A 20,207-nucleotide genomic window follows, 5' to 3' on the forward strand; every position below is an offset into this window, starting at 1 on the left:
TGAATCCTGAGGCGATGCAGCGAGACGACCTGCTGTCAAGCTGGTGAACTCACTCGGTCTGAGAGGTTTCGGAAGTTCTCAGACATGCTGAAGAGTCGGCTGCCGAACAGTTTGGGGGAGCTGGGGAAGCCGAAGTGGACGACGCAAGTTGCGTCTCGGATGCCCAGACACCTCAGACACTCGTTGGTCGTCACTGGACGACACGGCCAGCGGTGTGAGAAGAGATTCTAACCACAGACATGATGATATGATAAGTTAACCAAATCTACTTACCCAGAATGACCTGAGTGCCAGGGCCGATGTCTTTCCTCCACTGCTGGACGATATAGTCAAACTGGTGTGCTAAACCCTCGTGGGTCTTGAGGCAGAACGCGGACTTGTTGCTCACAGCCTGGCGATGAAACAACACACAGCTAAGACTCAACAGTCTCGTCCCCAGTGAACAGACGGACTCCTGCCGGTCAGAGCTCCCCGTCCTGTTGCTGCTTCAGTCTCAGCGCTAGATGCTGCAAAGGGACGTCACTCCCAGACAAACTGACACTTTCCTATTGCAGCACGTTGAACCTGAACATGGTTTGAAGAGGTGTTTAAATTCAGCGATGCTTCAAGATGTGTTGTACTTGTGAATACTCTCAGTTATCCAGGTCATCGGAATTCTCAAAAAATGATCCAACCAGGCAGCTGGACTCAACCTCTTGTAAGTGAAGACGTTTCGCCTCTCATCCAAGAAGCTTCTTCAAGATGTGTTGTGTTGAAAGAGTAAGATGCCACTACGTCCTTCGACATGGCTTCACCTTGAACACGTCCTCCACCTCCTGAGCTGAGTTGGTGACGATCAGAGTCTTCTGGCCAACGCCAGGGTGGACATCTAACGCCCCCATCAGCACTGAGATCTTGCTGCTCTCCAGAGTCATGAGGATGATCTGAAACATCAGGCATCAGGCTTTAGACATCCTGCTGCAGTTACACACACACTTCCGTCTTTTCATTTGGAATCAGGAAGGCCCTCTCTGGTGTTTGTTCATCATTTCCAGACTAAATATTAGTATCCTAGTCATAAGCTATTTAACTTTTTGCTTCTTTAATACAAAGTAAAACAGACGTTTAAGTGAGTAACGCTCTACTCAGGGAAGGTTGGGAGGAGACTGACCTGCTGTACGTTGCCATAGAGGGCTGCCTCCTCGGGGGCTGTCATGATGATGCAGGGGTAAGGCATGTGATTGGCTAACAAACCCTCCATGTGACTGGTCCATCGCTTTGCCACAGCAACCAGCTGCTGCGGACAGGAGGCCTTCTCCTCACCTGAGGTGACCCTCTGGAAATGTTGCAAGATGGTCGCCATCTAGCAAGAGAACATCGTGCTTCACTGACATGTTCCTTTCGTTTATCTGGTGTTCGAGCAGGTCGTTGACTCTTCTTCCCATCAGCAGCTGCAAATGTGTGAATGATGATGTCACCTGCTCTGGAGCGAGTGTGAAGAGCTGGTCAGCCTCATCCAGAACCAAGTGGTACAGGCGCAGGAACAGGAAGCAGTGGCAGGACAGCAGACGCACCAGACTGAAGGGAGTGGTCACCAACAGCAGACCTGCAGAAACATGCGAATCAAAAATAAATCACATGAACACAGCAATTCTCCGTCCATTCTCAGTCAACAGAACTGATTCTTTACATGGTGGAAAGCTGCTAAGATCACGTTACACTTTCCGAACAGACATGATGGGTTGGCGCTTTGCTGCTCACTTCCTGCAGCAGAACAAACTTTACTTTTGAACTTCTGTGAGCGCCGGCAGCCCTGGAGGTTGCTGCTGCTTTCATCTGCTGATGAAGAACTGACACATTTGAACATCTGGAGGTTTTGCAGGCTCACAATTTTTGGGGATCTTGAAGTCTTTGGCCTCATCTTTGCCGACACCCAGCAGCACGATGGTTGGATGGAGGGTGTGTGAGACCTTGCTCTCCTCCAGCAGGTCGTACACCGTCTGGACTTTCTCCCAGCCTGGACACAGCAGCACTGCTATGGGCTGGATGAGGGCACAAGAAGCCAGGGAGCAAATGCATTGAGAACACCGTTCTATGAACACAACACCCTTCAAATGATGAAACAAATAATGTGCTCCAGACAAACACAAGACTCGCACACTCGTTGCATGATTAACACCACTGATTTTAAAGAGAATTTCAAACGATTGATGAGGACAGTTCATTTGGAGGGACGAACCTGTCGTCCAGGACATTAGTGCACAGGTTGTGGCGGTAGGGGGTGTGGCCAATCAAGTTCCCACCTGCTCAGTAGAGGGCAGAATCTGATTGTTTTGGAATGTGTCTTGGAGAACGCTGAGGTACTCACCCCTGAGCTAGAGGTGAGGGAGGCGAAGATGGAGTTGAGCAGAATGTGGGTGAGGAGTGGGCCCAGATAGCTGAGTGGCTGGTCAGCAGTGGGCGAGATGATGAGGGTGTTGCACCCTCGGGCCACGGCGGGCCAGCTGTGGCATTCAGCCGGAGACAGAGAGCAGAAGTGCTTCCTCTTCAGCACCTGGAGACGGACGAGCCAGCAGTGAGTGAGGAGGAGCAGCTACGCCCACCTCCCCTCTGCCCAACGTTTGCTAACTCATACCTGAAACCTTCATCTACCAGTCATACGCCTCCCATGGGACACAGTTAGTAATTAACTTTTTCATGCTATTCCCTTAAAGCAAGTTAATTATCTTGTCATAACGACAAAACACTGACTAACTCGTTGATGAGCTAACTGCCGCTGACTCAAGCTAACAGGATAATTACCTCACAACCTCTGTACCAAAAGACAATCAGCTTCATTATTTCATGACCACCTGAAAACTTCACATGCTACCACGAGACAACAGCTTCATGGAGCCGACAGCCTGAACACCATTTCTACGAAAGCAAAGCAAACAAATTGAAGTGATAAAATGACACGGTGGGCTGACACTGACTGTCCGAGCCGCGTCAGCGTGCAGGTGTGAGTGTGAGCGCGCACACAGACATCCAGTGTCAACATTTCCTATTTTGGACGTTATCGACCACGATGCGCTACAAGGTACTTGCATTGATTTACAAAGTGTTATAACATGTATTGTCCAGCAGGGTGCGACCCACTCTGACCTCTGTGTCCTCGGCGTTCCAGCACAGTGATTCCCAACCTGCGGGCTGCAGCCCGCCGCACTGCAAGTGAGCCGCCAAATCATTTCCAAAATAGTATGATTTTTGTCGGGGGTGGAAACGTAATTATATAAAAATAAATATATACAGAATAATGTTTTAAATGTTACTACTCAGCTATCTTCAAAAGGATATTGAAATGTTGAAATCTTATTTTCATTAATTTGTTTTTCCATCAGGTATTTGTGACAAGCATTTGTTGCTATCTGCCTGACCTTTCTGCAGTAGGACCTCATCGCACTGGACTTGTTTAGGTTTGACGCTGACGGCTGAAACTGGAGTGTGAGGGTGGAGCTGGCGAGCAACAGGGAGCATTGAAAGGAAAGAGAGACGAGACACTGATGGTGAACCGACAGCCGTCCGTCTGGAGTGGGCCTGAGCTGGAAAAGGTTGGGAGCCACTGCTCGAGCAGGTCAAGAACCTCGATGGACCCTCACTGCACTGGTCATTGTAACTGATGACACACCAGCGATGTCACTTAGCCCCCCAAATCAACCACCACCATCTTTTTTTTGTAAATACTGTATCTACTAAGAATGTGTACACCTTCTACCAACCTGCTAGCTGGACAGAACTGAACGCACCACACCATCCCTGGCAGCAGTGCCTTTGCAGCAGTGCCACCAAAATCAGGCATTTTAATCAGCCTGTCAAGTGTTGGTGCCGCTGTCCGTGTCTGAGCCTCGATGCGAGCCAGCACCTGGTTAGCAGGGGAGTGCCCTCCCCTGCTGTGTGTAGCACCTACACATTTTTACAGAAATAAGGTGCAGTTTAACAGCACAATTATATAACAGCCATTTGTTACTCCCTGAATTTTTATTACAGAAAATGGTAAAGAACCCACTACCAAGGGTCAGACCCTCATCTAAATAAGATGACAGCATCGTAGAGCACAAATGGCAGCTGTGCTGTTCGACAGGCGCCACCTAGACTGGACTGGGCTCGGTGGTGTCCTCAGGCCAAAGAACAATCTGGAGCGACGTTCCTGCTGGGTGCAGCCAACACAGGTGAGACCGTACCGAGCTGGTGAGGAACCTCTTCCTTTCAAACCTCCAAATGTCAAAGCTAAGCTCACAGATTGAACCTAAGCCCCAACATTTCTCACCCACCGCGTCCCCGACAGAGCCTCACAGCCTCCGTGATTATCATAAAATTCCTGGTCTTAATGGTGAGTCACTGGTTTGAAGTCACCAAAAACTTAGCAAGCACTGACAGATGATGCAAGCCAATTCTGATAGAACAAATAAGAATTCTAAAGTGAACAATCTTTATTTGTACAGTTTTCGAACAACTTAACATGTGCTGGAGCTATTTTTTTTTGTAATTTTCTGTCTGCAAAACTGGAACTTCATTAGAAACAATAAAACCAGGAACCAAACCAGAAGTCTTTGCAATTCTAATTGTGACTGAAGAACAAAAACTGTCTTGGAACATAATTCCCCTGTCTAGCTGGGGGTGTAACGTGACGCCAGAGTCACAGAGCAACACTTCAGCACAACAACTGAAAACGAGGTTCAAGGAACAGGTTGAGATCATGTAACCCACGTTTGGGCTGGAATGATTGACAGGGACCAGAAAGACTGGAACTGTCCCCACACTGAGTTAGAACTTAAAAAAATACTGGCTTTAGAGGTCTCTCAATGTGTCACACTCACGAACGTCACATGTTCAGCAGTTAACATGATGCTGTGGTTGTTTGTCGCACACGCGTGATGAAGCCAACAAGCCACAGAGGACCGTGACACCCCCAGCTCTCACTGCTTCTTGTTAGCTTCCATCTTTTTGCCTTTGTTAATTTGGTCTCATTTCAGTGTCTAAATGGCCTCAAACAGAACTCATAGCATGTCCTGGTTTACCCAGCGCAGGTTATCGGTGATGGGGGCGTCCTCCAGGCTGGCGCATGGCTCCACAGGGACGGCAGAGTGCACCAGAACCCCATTCTTCCTGGGATCACTGGGAACAGCCTGGGAAGGTCAGGACAACAGAGACAGTCACAATGACAAATGTCCACTGATCGAGACACACTTGGTTTGCTCATGTTACATCAGCTGCTGTTCACTTTGCGTTAGTTCCTACCAGGTCGTGTGCTGAGTCGGCATCAGGATTCAGAGGATCCGGATTCAACCACTCCAGAAGCCTTCATCGTACAAAAGAGTCATCATCAACCCTGATGAACATTCACAACTACGCCCCTGCAACACGAGTTTACTCATTATGTTCTAGTTCAGTGATGGTAGATCTCAGAAACCGCTGGCTTTGACGTCACTCTGGGGGAAACGGGGATCATTTACAGTCTAATTAGCACAACAATTTCAGCTAAGAAGCACAAAACTCCTCCTTTGCTCTCAGCACCGACACAAAAGCTGCTCGAACGTGACTGCCAGTCATACTTCCTGACCAACAGCATAGTCCACCACTGACAGACTCTCCATTCATACCTGTGTGTAGTAACTAAACTCAACTTTGGCCACATGGGGGCAGCAGCTGTGTAACAGCGCCGACCTACCGTCCCAGCTGAAGTCAGGATGTAGAACTTAATGTCATCATGTATTTGGACTCCACCTGGTGAATCCACATCCAAATTTCCATCTCTTTCAGCTCTGTTAACTCTCGCTGCTTCTTGAGCGACTAAATGCTCCTTTTTTTGCTAACTGGGTCCATTTGCTGGACAGCAGGTGGTTTTCTTTGAAAACAACGACCACACAATGAAAGCTGAGAATCAACAAACACAAAAGCTTCAGCAACACAAAGCTGATACTCAATTCAAGTTTCCAGAAAGCCAGTGAGAGCTGATGATCCTCACTGAGGCTCAACACGAAGAGCAGCCTCCGTCATCAGGGCCACACGCCTTCAGCTGGGTGTCACTGACAGTTGGAGTTTTGCCAATTTATGAAGTCCAGTTGCTCCAAAAAACACAGACAATGAAATTGTGACTCTTAAAATGTGAGGTGAGCTCACCGTGAACACGCCCAGTCCTCCTCACTCCTACACGCCTTCTCCGACTCCGCTGATCTACTAGAACTGTGAAAACGAGCAGAGACGATCCCCTCAGGAACTCAGCGTTCACCCGGTGCAGCAGAGATTCAGGTTTACTGGCGCCGTACCTCGTTTCTTCAGCCAGCGGATATCCAACATGGCTGCTGTCAAGACGTTCCTCAGCTTCACTGCCAATGAGACAAATCAGTTAAGGAGACACTGCAGGTAGTAGAAGCTGTCTTGGTGTCAAAGGTCAGTGAGGTTCTGCAACATTTTCATTCCGTCTTCAACACAGAGGGAAACTCCTCGCTACGACGCCACGATACCGACCACAGCAGTGGTGGAACAATTCAGCTGACTCACCTCAGGCCCAGTAACCCCGGCATCAGCTCACTGTCGTCTGAAGTTACTCTGTAAAACATACAGGGGAAACATTTACTCTCTGGTGTTGGCAGTTACTGGCCAACATTCAGGGAGAAGTCCTTCATCTCCCGATCCAGACTGGAAGACAGAGACCTTCTCTCCTCTGCAGCATCAGCTGAGACCCACATTTGGTTCTGCTGCCGTGAGAGTCGTGGTTCCGGCTACGTGTCTGATTCCAACAGTACAACGTCCCCTCATTTGAAGTTGCTCTTCCATCCCCAATGTTAGTCACAACCCTCGTGACACCAACAGCGTCATATTTAAAGACAGAGCTCTGCCAACACTTCCCCTCCACTGCTAACATTCGGTTTGGCTGGTGTTCGACCGATGCCATCAGCCCTGTTGGCCCCACAGCGGTGATTCAATCGGAACCGCACGTTAGAGCTTCATTCTATGTCACTTTTTAGTCATTCCACACAAAACTTCTTGGTTCAGGTGATCAGGTGACGTAACTGTTTCAGGTCAGAAAAGTTCCTCTTCTTAGCCAGATTAAAGTTTTATATGTCATAAAATGAAGGGGCGGGGCTTACACTCCTACACTCAATTGCTGGTGATGAGGATGTTGGTCACTTACACGCCCGGTTCTGTGCAGCCGCTGGAGGCTCCAGGGCTTTCTTCAGGTGGACAGTCGCTCAGCTTCTCCAGCTCACTGGTCTGGAAGAAGAACAGACTTGGCTTCTATATTTGAAAGCTGGCGGCTGCGTCTGCCAGTGCAGGTATTTGGTGCGAGAGGAAGTTAAACCTCTGGAGATTGAAAAAAACAACATGTCAAGAAATGGCAAGTTAAAAGAAATCAACTCACACTGGGCGCCACTTGCTGGTAGCTACTGGCAGGATTCAGGAACCTCAGGAACCTGTGTGGGACATGAAGCGACCCGTCACTATCAACCTGTCAGGTCAGAGCAGAGTGACAGCAGAAGAGCTCGCACCTGAACAGACTGAGGTTCTTTGTCAGAGCCGCTGCCAGAGAAGAGTCGGTGTCCTCTGATGAGTCGCTGAAATGACACGTCCAGCTGTGAGACTGACACTGAGGTACTCACCGTCTTTCAGCCTCAGTTCTGTGAACGGCCTTTACCTCTCCGCAGCGGCGTCCAAGTCATCCTTCATTTGGCTGTGTGGAGACCGTGTTTCTACAGCGACCTCTTGGCTCTGAAGCAGCAGAGAAGGATGAGCATGCGTGCATTGTAGCGGGGCGATGACACATACAGCGAGGGGCTACCTGAGGAGGGGGAGGAGACTGTCCTGCTGGCAAATTGACTCCAACCATGTTCTGTGATGTCACTGGGGGTGAAACCAGAGTTCATGAGAACGCCAGTCTGGAAGTGATTTCAGTTCATGTGTAGTTCAAGCTCATGAAAGCATTGACATCCACTGATCCAGACGACCAAGCAACCCAAACCCGGCCTCAGGAGACAGTCGGACTCCATATCCACCTGCAATGCACATTCTATCTGTGCGTGTGTGTGTGCGAGCTGTGGTTCTAATGGTACGGTGGACAGCAGTGTTGGTCGTTACTTGGTTAACGGCAGTAAAGCTCATACAAACGTGCTAGGATATGACGGCTATCAATCATGTCCCTCTGAAAAATACCAAAACAAATGTTTCTGTGGGCTAAACTCTCTGTGACCCTGTTTTAAAGCTATTTTCTTAAAATAAGGAAAATTTGTGTGGTTACAGAGTTTAGTGACTTGAAACAGGAAATCAACATATGGTTATAGAAAGAAATCTTGCCATAAAATCTGTGATATCTTTTTGCCAGGTCATATCTTACCTGGAGGGGGCGGGGTTTGTGCTGCTGGCTCATTTGAGGGGGTGGAGACAATCTGGGTTAGGATGCTGGACGACAACATGAGCGGGGATCGATCCACCTCGTCCAGCACGCCGCCACCATCCGCTGACTTTCTGCTGTAGTGAGCAAACTTCTTGGCCACCAGCTCATCGTTCACACAGACCTGAACCGCCCAGAGGCAACAGCCACCATCAACAGGGCTCCTTCACACTTTCACCAGTAAATTTCCATGCTTCATCATCACACATTCTCTGAAAAACCTGTTTACTTACAAAAACTGAACACAGGATCCAAGTACAGGAGTTCCAGCCCATGAGGGTGGGTGCTAACATGCAGGTGAAGTCATTTCAGGACCGTTCAGTCTTTCTGTCTTAATTTATTTGCCAAACTGTTTCTCACAACTGTAATTAACAATTTTAAAAATTTCTGTGACTTTTCTCAACTTCATGAACCTTGCATACACCAATAATACTCAAAACTGGGCGTCAACAATATTCAGGGTAAAAGCTCATTTTTCAGTTTCCCTATGGAGATGATCAGTAATCACAGGAACAGATGTTGGTCTGAGTTCACCTTGATGTCCCCGACGGTCAGGTAGAGCTGGATGGCGGTTGAGTTGGACTCAGCCTCCAGCAACACGACCTCGGTCCGCGTCGATGCTTTGAGGTGGACGGAAAGAAACTTTCAGAGTCACACCTCAAGACCGCAAACATGTTTCAAAGCCAGTGGAAGAACTTTTCTTCAAGCATGTTGCTCACCTTGCAGCAACTTGTGCAGGTAGAGTGTAGCAGAGCTGTCCCAGTGACTGCACGGGCTGCAGAGAACACGCCGGCACATCAGAGCTGGACTACAGCTGGTACCTCGCACTGTGTCAGGTCTGGAGGTGTGTTAGCGGGCAGGAGGGTAGATGTGCGGGCAGGAGGGTAGATCGGTGGGCAGGTGGGTAGATCAGTGGGCAGGAGGGTAGATCGGTGGGCAGGAGGGTAGATCAGTGGGCAGGAGGGTAGATCGGTGGGCAGGAGGGTAGATCGGTGGGCAGGAGGGTAGATCGGTGGGCAGGAGGGTAGATCAGTGGGCAGGAGGGTAGATCGGTGGGCAGGAGGGTAGATCGGTGGGCAGGAGGGTAGATGTGCGGGCAAGAAGGTAGATCAGTGGGCAGGAGGGTAGATCGGTGGGCAGGTGGGTAGATGTGCGGGCAAGAAGGTAGATCAGTGGGCAGGAGGGTAGATCGGTGGGCAGGAGGGTAGATCGGTGGGCAGGAGGGTAGATCGGTGGGCAGGTGGGTAGATCGTTGGTCAGGAGGGTAGATGTGCAGGATGGAGGGTAGATCAGTGGGCAGGAGGGTAGATCAGTGGGCAGGTGGGTAGATGTGCGGGCAGGAGGGTAGATGTGCGGGCAGGAGGGTAGATGTGCGGGCAGGAGGGTAGATGTGCGGGCAGGAGGGTTGGGCAGGAGGGTAGATCAGTGGGCAGGAGGGTAGATCGGTGGGCAGGAGGGTTGGGTAGGAGGGTAGATTAGTGGGTAGGAGGGTAGATTAGTGGGCAGGAGGGTAGATTAGTGGGCAGGAGGGTTGGGTAGGAGGGTAGATTCGTGGGCAGGAGGGTAGATTCGTGGGCAGGAGGGTTGGGTAGGAGGGTAGATTAGTGGGTAGGAGGGTAGATTAGTGGGCAGGAGGGTAGATTAGTGGGCAGGAGGGTAGATCGGTGGGCAGGTGGGTTGGGCAGGAGGGTAGATCAGTGGGCAGGAGGGTAGATCGGTGGGCAGGTGGGTTGGGCAGGAGGGTAGATCAGTGGGCAGGTGGGTAGGAGGGTACATTAGTGGGCAGGAGGGTAGATCGGTGGGCAGGTGGGTAAATCAGTGGGCAGGTGGGTTGGGTAGGAGGGTACATTAGTGGGCAGGAGTGTAGATTAGTGGGCAGGAGGGTAGATGTGCGGGCAGGAGGGTTGGGCAGGAGGGTAGATCAGTGGGCAGGAGGGTAGATCGGTGGGCAGGAGGGTTGGGTAGGAGGGTACATTAGTGGGCAGGAGGGTTGGGTAGGAGGGTAGATTAGTGGGCAGGAGGGTAGATCGGTGGGCAGGTGGGTAGATGTGTGGGCAAGAAGGTAGATCAGTGGGCAGGAGGGTAGATCGTTGGTCAGGAGGGTAGATGTGCAGGATGGAGGGTAGATCAGTGGGCAGGAGGGTAGATCAGTGGGCAGGTGGGTAGATGTGCGGGCAGGAGGGTAGATGTGCGGGCAGGAGGGTAGATCAGTGGGCAGGAGGGTAGATTGGAGGGTAGATTAGTGGCCAGGAGGGTAGATTAGTGGGCAGGAGGGTACATTAGTGGGCAGGAGGGTTGGGTAGGAGGGTAGATTAGTGGGTAGGAGGGTAGACTAGTGGGCAGGAGGGTAGATTAGTGGGCAGGAGGGTTGGGTAGGAGGGTAGATTAGTGGGCAGGAGGGTAGATTAGTGGGCAGGAGGGTTGGGTAGGAGGGTAGATTAGTGGGCAGGAGGGTAGATTAGTGGGCAGGAGGGTTGGGTAGGAGGGTAGATTAGTGGGTAGGAGGGTAGATTACTGGGCAGGAGGGTAGATTAGTGGGCAGGAGGGTTGGGTAGGAGGGTAGATTCGTGGGCAGGAGGGTAGATTAGTGGGCAGGAGGGTTGGGTAGGAGGGTAGATTAGTGGGTAGGAGGGTAGATTAGTGGGCAGGAGGGTTGGGTAGGAGGGTAGATTAGTGGGCAGGAGGGTAGATTAGTGGGCAGGAGGGTAGATTAGTGGGCAGGAGGGTTGGGTAGGAGGGTAGATTAGTGGGTAGGAGGGTAGACTAGTGGGCAGGAGGGTAGATTAGTGGGCAGGAGGGTAGATTAGTGGGCAGGAGGGTTGGGTAGGAGGGTAGATTAGTGGGCAGGAGGGTAGATTAGTGGGCAGGAGGGTTGGGTAGGAGGGTAGATTAGTGGGCAGGAGGGTAGATTAGTGGGCAGGAGGGTTGGGTAGGAGGGTAGATTAGTGGGTAGGAGGGTAGATTAGTGGGCAGGAGGGTTGGGTAGGAGGGTAGATTCGTGGGCAGGAGGGTAGATTAGTGGGCAGGAGGGTTGGGTAGGAGGGTAGATTAGTGGGTAGGAGGGTAGATTAGTGGGCAGTAGGGTAGATTAGTGGGCAGGAGGGTTGGGCAGGAGGGTAGATCAGTGGGCAGGAGGGTAGATCGGTGGGCAGGTGGGTTGGGCAGGAGGGTAGATCAGTGGGCAGGTGGGTTGGGCAGGAGGGTAGATCAGTGGGCAGGTGGGTAGGAGGGTACATTAGTGGGCAGGAGGGTAGATCGGTGGGCAGGTGGGTTGGGTAGGAGGGTACATTAGTGGGCAGGAGTGTAGATTAGTGGGCAGGAGGGTTGGGTAGGAGGGTAGATTAGTGGGCAGGAGGGTAGATTAGTGGGCAGGAGGGTTGGGTAGGAGGGTAGATTAGTGGGCAGGAGGGTAGATTAGTGGGCAGGAGGGTAGATTAGTGGCCAGGAGGGTTGGGTAGGAGGGTAGATTAGTGGGCAGGAGGGTTGGGTAGGAGGGTAGATTAGGGGGCAGGCGGGTAGATTAGTGGGCAGGAGGGTAGATTAGTGGGCAGGTGGGTAGGAGGGTAGATTAGTGGGCAGGTGGGTAGGAGGGTAGATTAGTGGGCAGGTGGGTAGATGAGAGTGACTGTGCTGACAGACAGAAAATGATGACCAAAGACAGGCCACAGCGCGACAGGCAACAGCGCGACAGCAACGTAACCAAGACTTTCCTGGGCACAAACAAACAGCGTCACAGGAACGCAGCGACTCACGTGAGTTGGGCCGTCTCCCCGGACACAGACACCCGCAGGGTGGTGGGGTTGATTCCTGCCAGGTGGAACCTCCTCACCCAGAAAGGAAGCTGGAAGAAGTTCTGCTTGGCAACTCGAATCCTCATCAGACAGAGACAAGAACACAAACATCAGCTGCCAACCACAAACACACCCACCAACCCTTGGGTGGAGGAACTGTTCAAAGATGAAGTCCGCAGCCTGGAGGTTCTCTGAGAACTCCTGGTCTTACTGGTCTGAGGGGACGATGATTCGTTCTCCGTGGTCCACCAGGAAGCAGCGTGCCTGATAGGAGAGCGGGACCACGATGACGGCCTCCACCAGGGCCCGACACCACATCCTCCTCACAGACCAGTACACCACACACACCTGTGAGGAAATGCCGACACACACACATCAGTTGCAGTGTCCTGAACCTACCTGGGCCTCCCAATGAAAAAAACACCTCACATGTCCCTCATGTAAGGATGTGGGCTTCAACTTGTGCAGGTCCTGGGTGTTGTCATGGTAGAAGAGGTTCATCTGAGCGAGCAGTTTTTCGTACTGCTTCCTGGTCACTACGTCCCCACTGGGCCCCTGGGTGACCCGACCCCAGAGACACGAGGGGTTCTCAACCTGCAGAGACCAAGACAACAAGGACAGAAATGAAGTCAATGTCTCTGCAAGACAGACAAGGTCCAGATTTCCAGTCCAGGATCATAGGTGTGAACACCGTCTCACAGACAGACCCACGTCTGGAATCCTGGAGCCACAACACCTCAGACATGAATATTCAACATTCATGGTTCCAAATTAAGCTTCCATTTTTAGTCATTTTTGAAGTCACAATAATAAAGTAGGATTTACTGCTCTCAATACATAAAACACATTTAGATGGCGTTCTGGGGCGATTCTGCTACTTTCTGGAATCTGGTTTCCAGGATCTTCGACGTGAGGATTCCTGAGCGCCTTAATGACGCCTCACATCACCTTGAATTAGCCGAGTTAGCGGACACATGACCGGGAAATTGTAGGAGACCTGGTGAACCAGGATCAGGTGAAGTTCACTAACCTTCAAAAACGAGATTATCAGCATCTCTGCGGGTTTCTCCGTCGAAGCCTCCGAGCTGTTAAAATCAGACACAAGAAACTGAATCCACCACCGGGAGAAGAGAGCTAGCGGGGAAGCTAGTCGACATTAGCTTCACGTGAAGTGGGACACCGCACCTGAGATGAACCGCTCGCTGGCAGGGTAGCTAGTTAGCTTAGCTCCTTTTTAGCTCGCGAAAGTTCAACAGCTGAACCGGAATCTGTCGGTGTGCGGCGCCGGGAGCGAGATGACGAGGGGCCCGTCCGGTTCTAAGTGCGGTGCTTTGATGTCTTTGGTTTAATTCCCATCGACTTTAAAAAAACAAAAACAAATGTCTGTCTGTGGTAGCCGTTAACCGGGAGGAGTCAGGGAGGAGTCCGTGATTCCGAGGGTGACCGCTGGGGGTCAGTGTGGAGACTCCGGCAGCGCTTTTATATACTGTATACACAGTATATACTGTGTATACAGTATATACTGTGTATATGTGTGTGTACATATGTATAATATATTTTATACATATGTACACACACATATACATATGTGTGTGTACATATGTATATGTGTGTGTACATACATATACACACATATATAGATGTGTATGTGGTAGATTACTGTTCCCCTTCTACTCTGCTCTGCTTCTGCAGTAACGGTGCTGTAGTCCTCTCACTGTCAGTCCTCGGCCTTCCCTGCAGCAGGACACTGGAAGCCAAAGAGAGAAATTCAAGGTGTTTTGATGCAGATGTAACTTCCTTCCTTGATTTGGTTCAAATGTGGCCTCAGGAAGGCGGCCCGGTGGAGCAGTGGTCCTCACTGTGGCCCCCCATCAAGAAGGTTGTGGGTGGAGCAGTGGTCCTCACTGTGGCCCCCATCAAGAAGGTTGTGGGTGGAGCCCCGGCTGCAGCACGGGGTCTTTCTGGGTGAGTCTCCATGTTCTCCCTGTTCCTGCTGGGTTCTCTCTGGTACTCCAGCTTCCTCCACAGTCCAAAGACATCAAGAGGGACCAGGTTAATCCAGACTCTAAATTGACCGTAGGCGTGGCTGGGAGAGCCAGTGGTTGTCTGTCTCTATGTGTTGGCCCTGCCATGGACTGGTGACCTGTCCAGGGGGAAGGCTGCTGGGATAGGCTCCACCCCCACCACCCTCAACAGGAGGAGAGGGGGAAGATGGAGGGATGGATGGGTGGATGATGGATGGATGGAGGCCTCAGGATGTAACTGGTCCAAATGAGTGGTTTTCAGATTTGAGCCAGAATTTGTTGAATATCATCCATTTACACAAATAGCTCAATTAATGGAACAAATTACACCTCATGTTCTCATATAACTACATTATGGGAGCAAGTTATCACATGAATTAATTTTGAAATATCACATGGACTCAAAACATGATTGAGAGAACAAGTTATATTGTGTGGTCATAAAATATGCATTTCTCTCTCTATGGCACCTCTCTCTCGGTGCTTCATATTCTAAGGCTCCGTCCTGCACATCCAAGTTTGGAATCTGACACTGAGTTTTTATTTCACCTTCATCTCTGTCCATAACAAACACTGGTTTGCCTTCAAGAAGGGACTGTTGACGTCACAGCCAGTTTAAGCCAATCATGGCCTAGAACCAGTTTAAATGAATACGCAGTAGCAGTCCGTCGTGTGGCGCTGGGAAAGTAGGAAGGCGCAACGTCACTGTGTTCAAGCTCAAGTGAGTTCGTTTGCTAAGGAAGAGAGTTTCAGGGTGACAAATTCAGCCAATAGTTGCCAGATATTTGAGTTCAGTCGGTGTTTATCAAATACTGTAAAATAAAGTTGTTTTTCATTCGTAAAGATCATTCTTTTCTTCATTCTCATTAAATCCGGATCTGATGGCGGGGAGTTGTGTTGTGTCCTCCGCTTCACCAGGGGGCGACCTACACCCGAGCGTCGCTATCATCCACCAACTCCGGTGAAGCAAGTTGGAGGTAAAATCAAATCAGTTGCTGGTGGTTTGAGTGTGACGGCACAGATGAAGTTCTCTGTCCGTGCCGGTGTCTCCGGAGGTGAGCCTGCCTCCAGCAGCTGAGGTGCGCGGCTCCATGGAGCCCAGAGCGGCTGCTGCCGGCCTGAACGCGGTTCCTCCTTACGGACACGTCGTTGCTAGCGAGAAATGGCGGAACTCTCTACTCCTTCGAGGCTTGATGGGTGAGTGGCTACGTCATGGAACACGTCAGTGATGAAACGCTGTCAGTGTCTGAGGTTGTTTCTCAACACAAATACGAGGTTTACTCTCCTCCTTTTCTTACACGATTATTCAGCTGAGATTTGAGCTGAACTCCTGTAGGATGAACTGGCAGTAAAGAACCGTCTTTAGCTGTGTTTGTAGGGGAACTTCTTCCTTGACACCGGTGTTGTGATGTTCTGGAGATGCACTTGTTGCGATCTCGATCGATCATAGCTGTTTGATGAGCACAAGTATTGTGATAGTACTCTACCCTAATAGAAGTATTGTGGCAGTATGATACCTTCGTAGAAGTATTGTGATAGTACTCTACCCTAATAGAAGTATTGTGGCAGTATGATTACTTAGTAGAAGTATTGTGATAGTACTCTACCCTAATAGAAGTATTGTGATAGTACTCTACCCTAATAGAAGTATTGTGGCAGTATGATACCTTCGTAGAAGTATTGTGATAGTACTCTACCCTAATAGAAGTATTGTGGCAGTATGATACCTTCGTAGAAGTATTGTGATAGTACTCTACCCTAATAGAAGTATTGTGGCAGTATGATACCTTCGTAGAAGTATTGTGATAGTACTCTACCCTAATAGAAGTATTGTGGCAGTATGATACCTTCGTAGAAGTATTGTGATAGTACTCTACCGTAATAGAAGTATTGTGATAGTACTCTACCCTAATAGAAGTATTGTGGCAGTATGATACCTTCGTAGAAGTATTGTGATAGTACTCTACCCTAATAGAAGTATTGTGGCAGTATGATACCTTCGTAGAAGTATTGTGATAGTACTCTACCCTAATAGAAGTATTGTGGCAGTATGATACCTTCGTAGAAGTATTGTGATAGTACTCTACCGTAATAGAAGTATTGTAATAGTACTCTACCCTAATAGAAGTATTGTGGCAGTATTATACCTTCGTAGAAGTATTGTGATAGTACTCTACCCTAATAGAAGTATTGTGGCAGTATTATACCTTCGTAGAAGTATTGTGATAGTACTATACCCTAATAGAAGTATTGTTGCAGTATGATTACTTAGTAGAAGTATTGTGATAGTACTATACCCTAATAGAAGTATTGTGGCAGTATGATACCTTAGTAGAAGTATTGTGACAGTATGATACCTTAGTAGAAGTATTGTGACAGTATGATACCTTAGTAGAAGTATTGTGATAGTACTATACCCTAAAAGAAGTATTGTGACAGTATGATACCTTAGTAGAAGTATTGTGATAGTACTATACCCTAATAGAAGTATTGTGACAGTATGATACCCTCGTAGAAGTATTGTGATAGTACTCTACCGTAATAGAAGTATTGTGATAGTACTCTACCCTAATAGAAGTATTGTGGCAGTATGATACCTTCGTAGAAGTATTGTGATAGTACTCTACCCTAATAGAAGTATTGTGGCAGTATGATACCTTCGTAGAAGTATTGTGATAGTACTCTACCCTAATAGAAGTATTGTGGCAGTATGATACCTTCGTAGAAGTATTGTGATATTACTCTACCCTAATAGAAGTATTGTGGCAGTATGATACCTTCGTAGAAGTATTGTGATAGTACTCTACCCTAATAGAAGTATTGTGGCAGTATGATACCTTCGTAGAAGTATTGTGATAGTACTCTACCCTAATAGAAGTATTGTGGCAGTATGATACCTTCGTAGAAGTATTGTGATAGTACTCTACCCTAATAGAAGTATTGTGGCAGTATGATACCTTCGTAGAAGTATTGTGATAGTACTCTACCCTAATAGAAGTATTGTGGCAGTATGATACCTTCGTAGAAGTATTGTGATAGTACTCTACCCTAATAGAAGTATTGTGGCAGTATGATACCTTCGTAGAAGTATTGTGATATTACTCTACCCTAATAGAAGTATTGTGGCAGTATGATACCTTCGTAGAAGTATTGTGATAGTACTCTACCCTAATAGAAGTATTGTGGCAGTATGATACCTTCGTAGAAGTATTGTGATAGTACTCTACCGTAATAGAAGTATTGTGATAGTACTCTACCCTAATAGAAGTATTGTGGCAGTATTATACCTTCGTAGAAGTATTGTGATAGTACTCTACCCTAATAGAAGTATTGTGGCAGTATTATACCTTCGTAGAAGTATTGTGATAGTACTATACCCTAATAGAAGTATTGTTGCAGTATGATTACTTAGTAGAAGTATTGTGATAGTACTATACCCTAATAGAAGTATTGTGGCAGTATTATACCTTCGTAGAAGTATTGTGATAGTACTCTACCCTAATAGAAGTATTGTGGCAGTATTATACCTTAGTAGAAGTATTGTGATAGTACTATACCCTAATAGAAGTATTGTTGCAGTATGATTACTTAGTAGAAGTATTGTGATAGTACTATACCCTAATAGAAGTATTGTGGCAGTATGATACCTTAGTAGAAGTATTGTGACAGTATGATACCTTAGTAGAAGTATTGTGACAGTATGATACCTTAGTAGAAGTATTGTGATAGTACTATACCCTAAAAGAAGTATTGTGACAGTATGATACCTTAGTAGAAGTATTGTGATAGTACTATACCCTAATAGAAGTATTGTGACAGTATGATACCCTCATAGAAGTATTGTGACAGTATGATGCCCTCATAGAAGTATTGTGACAGTATGATACCCTAGTAGAAGTATTGTGACCGTCTGAGAGCAGTGTGCGTCACGGGGGGATGCTCCTCCTCCTACCACGTGTGCCGGTTGTATGCAGTCTTAGCTTCACGCATGTTGCAGGTGCAGGTGTGAAGATCCTGTTTGAGAGCGAGCCGGGCGTGGCAGACCTCCACCTGTCCAACAGAAGCTGCATCCTCTATGTGTCCGAGTGTGACATCATCGCGGGAAGTACCTACAAGAGGAAACTGGTTCGTTATCGAAATGTGAGTTCACCTAACAACCAATCAGAATGAAGCATTGTCTGTATTTGTCCAGCTGAATGACCCCCCTCCCCTCTGAAGGCCTGCAGCAGCCTCCAGGAGCTGGTTCTGGTGGAGAACACCCACCTCAGTGAGCAGTACTTCTCTGCTGTCCAGAGGTTCGTGGTGTTCGACCTGGGCCTCACTCTGCTGCCTGTCAGCGGGCAGACGGAGGCGTCGCAGCTCATCGCCCAGCTCGTACGTGAACCCACAGGTTTGATTTGCTGATGCTGTCAGGGGCGGAGATTCACTCAGTCTAAAGCAACAGGTCAACTTTTAGTGAAGTCTCTTGTCATCTATGTCCCCAGAACCAGATGAGAAGGTGCAGACCCTCAGCGCCGCGCTAGTTAGCTTAGCACACTGAACGGTCCTGTAAGACTGTGTCTGTCATTCACTGTCTCAGTTCTAGACAGGAGCGTTGTGATCTGGAGGCCTCGCAGTCATTTTTGTCAGTTCCTGAGCTGAATGTGTGCTGATGTCTCAGCCTCATGGACTCACATGACCCGGGACCTGAACTGAGGGTAGAACACTCGAGTCAATTAGGATCCAGGGACGTCGATCTTGATGAACCGTGATGGGTTTGGGTCTTCCTGTCCAGCTGAATCTGTTTGATGCTGTTCCACCCATCTGCAGGTTCTCAGCGAGGGCCGAGAGAACCCTTTCAGGAGGAGGAGTTCGTCTCGGCTACTGGACCCACTGGTTGTGGCGCTGGTGCAGCAGATTCCCGGGGTGGGCCGGGTCAAAGCACAAGCGCTGCTGCAGCGCTTCTCCAGCATCCATCAGCTCTGCAAGGCCACGCCCGCTGAGCTGGAGCCCACCGTGGGCGCGGCCGCTGCTCAGCAGATCCACAGTTTCTTCCACAAACCACCCACTGCTGGAACCTGAAGGGCTCAGCACAGCTCCGCTCTGGGTCCTGGTTCTGCACAGGATCCCAGTACCTTGGCATCGCTGTTTTCAGCACCAGCTGAAGGTTCAAAAGGACAGAAGACCGAATAAGCAAGGAGCTGAAAATCAAACTTTGTCAGAATCTTAATGTTGAAAGCTGCTTTGAATTAGTGGCACATTCTGGGATAGTTTTCCAAAATGGGGCTGTTGATGGCGCGGGACCGAAGGGAATCCTGGTGAGCAACAGTTGAGACACAGTAATCTGGTTCACGGCTGTCATCATCGACCAGAGGTGCCAGTCACCGGTCACCTTCTGCAGCGTCGCGGCCAATAGCCCTCTGGTCGATCACCAGTCTGAAGCAGTCGGGGAGGAAAGCAGAGCAGGAACGAGAGCCCCCTGATAGAACCCTGATGCGTCCTGAGGTGGAGGAACTCAGTGAAGACGGTCGGATGCTGAACCGTGTTGGAGGATCGTCTGCTTTCTATCGAATAAACGCTTGTAATAAACCAAGGCGACTGTTTCAGTTTGTCTCCCTTTGTCTCCAGTTCAATAAAACTGCCAACCAAAGAGCAGCTCAGGACTCGACAGGCCTCTGTTCGCTCTCCTGGACTCAGATTCATGATCCCCACTCATAAATGCTGTTAGGATATTTGCATCTAATCTCTATTCTACTTTTAGATTGAGTTTTATCCCTTCATACTCAATAATATCATGATCAAGCTGTTAAGATGCACCCACTGAAATTTTGACGAGCGAGGGTCTGAACCCGTAGGCCGACTGTTGAACTACCATTAACGCCAGGAATGATCACTATGACATCATACAGGAGGTGGGGCAAGACTTGCATCACCTGGGAGAAGTTGACATGGAGACGAATGAAGTTGCTTGTTGAAACAAAAACAATGCAGAGTTTCTCGTGGGCA

At 48.9% G+C, this 20,207-nt stretch overlaps 2 protein-coding genes across 7 annotated transcripts in view; one reads left to right on the forward strand and one right to left on the reverse strand.

Moving 5' to 3' along the window:
- Window positions 1-13,642, reverse strand: part of tdrd12 (tudor domain containing 12) — a 23,256-nt gene extending 9,614 nt beyond the window's left edge. For all 4 annotated transcript variants that reach the window (XM_086209869.1, XM_086209868.1, XM_086209871.1 and 1 more), the window contains exons 1-25: window positions 13,384-13,642; window positions 13,229-13,283; window positions 12,628-12,792; window positions 12,410-12,546; window positions 12,160-12,279; window positions 9,127-9,182; window positions 8,942-9,027; window positions 8,351-8,531; window positions 7,799-7,860; window positions 7,655-7,728; window positions 7,509-7,574; window positions 7,382-7,433; window positions 7,154-7,233; window positions 6,520-6,567; window positions 6,285-6,344; window positions 6,139-6,201; window positions 5,257-5,317; window positions 5,037-5,144; window positions 2,348-2,533; window positions 1,868-2,021; window positions 1,458-1,585; window positions 1,151-1,342; window positions 795-923; window positions 274-391; window positions 54-193 (exon numbers count right to left, since the gene is read on the reverse strand). In XM_086209869.1, the coding sequence (XP_086065995.1) occupies window positions 54-193; window positions 274-391; window positions 795-923; window positions 1,151-1,342; window positions 1,458-1,585; window positions 1,868-2,021; window positions 2,348-2,533; window positions 5,037-5,144; window positions 5,257-5,317; window positions 6,139-6,201; window positions 6,285-6,344; window positions 6,520-6,567; window positions 7,154-7,233; window positions 7,382-7,433; window positions 7,509-7,574; window positions 7,655-7,728; window positions 7,799-7,860; window positions 8,351-8,531; window positions 8,942-9,027; window positions 9,127-9,182; window positions 12,160-12,279; window positions 12,410-12,546; window positions 12,628-12,792; window positions 13,229-13,252 (2,490 nt within the window). In that variant the 5' untranslated portion in view covers window positions 13,253-13,283; window positions 13,384-13,642. The remainder of the gene's footprint in view (window positions 1-53; window positions 194-273; window positions 392-794; window positions 924-1,150; window positions 1,343-1,457; window positions 1,586-1,867; window positions 2,022-2,347; window positions 2,534-5,036; window positions 5,145-5,256; window positions 5,318-6,138; window positions 6,202-6,284; window positions 6,345-6,519; window positions 6,568-7,153; window positions 7,234-7,381; window positions 7,434-7,508; window positions 7,575-7,654; window positions 7,729-7,798; window positions 7,861-8,350; window positions 8,532-8,941; window positions 9,028-9,126; window positions 9,183-12,159; window positions 12,280-12,409; window positions 12,547-12,627; window positions 12,793-13,228; window positions 13,284-13,383) is intronic.
- Window positions 13,155-19,884, forward strand: faap24 (FA core complex associated protein 24). Of its 3 annotated transcripts, XM_086209879.1 has the most exons (6): window positions 13,155-13,213; window positions 14,027-14,163; window positions 15,141-15,419; window positions 18,220-18,362; window positions 18,441-18,596; window positions 19,032-19,878. In XM_086209879.1, exons 3-6 carry the CDS (start codon window positions 15,314-15,316, stop codon window positions 19,281-19,283), a joined length of 657 nt encoding a protein of 218 aa, XP_086066005.1. In that variant the 5' UTR covers window positions 13,155-13,213; window positions 14,027-14,163; window positions 15,141-15,313; the 3' UTR covers window positions 19,284-19,878. The 3 variants fall into 3 exon arrangements, with proteins under 3 accessions (XP_086066005.1, XP_086066006.1, XP_086066004.1); XM_086209880.1 differs by lacking the exons at window positions 13,155-13,213; window positions 14,027-14,163 and adding an exon at window positions 14,595-14,943 and having other exon boundaries at window positions 18,441-18,612; window positions 19,032-19,884; XM_086209878.1 differs by lacking the exons at window positions 13,155-13,213; window positions 14,027-14,163 and adding an exon at window positions 14,602-14,943.
- Window positions 19,885-20,207: the final 323 nt, after the last annotated feature.

The sequence above is a fragment of the Aulostomus chinensis genome, chromosome 7 (assembly GCF_037954235.1).
Source record: "Aulostomus chinensis isolate RoL2024-O1b breed Wild chromosome 7, RoL_Achi_v1.0, whole genome shotgun sequence".
Lineage (NCBI taxonomy): Eukaryota > Metazoa > Chordata > Actinopteri > Syngnathiformes > Aulostomidae > Aulostomus > Aulostomus chinensis.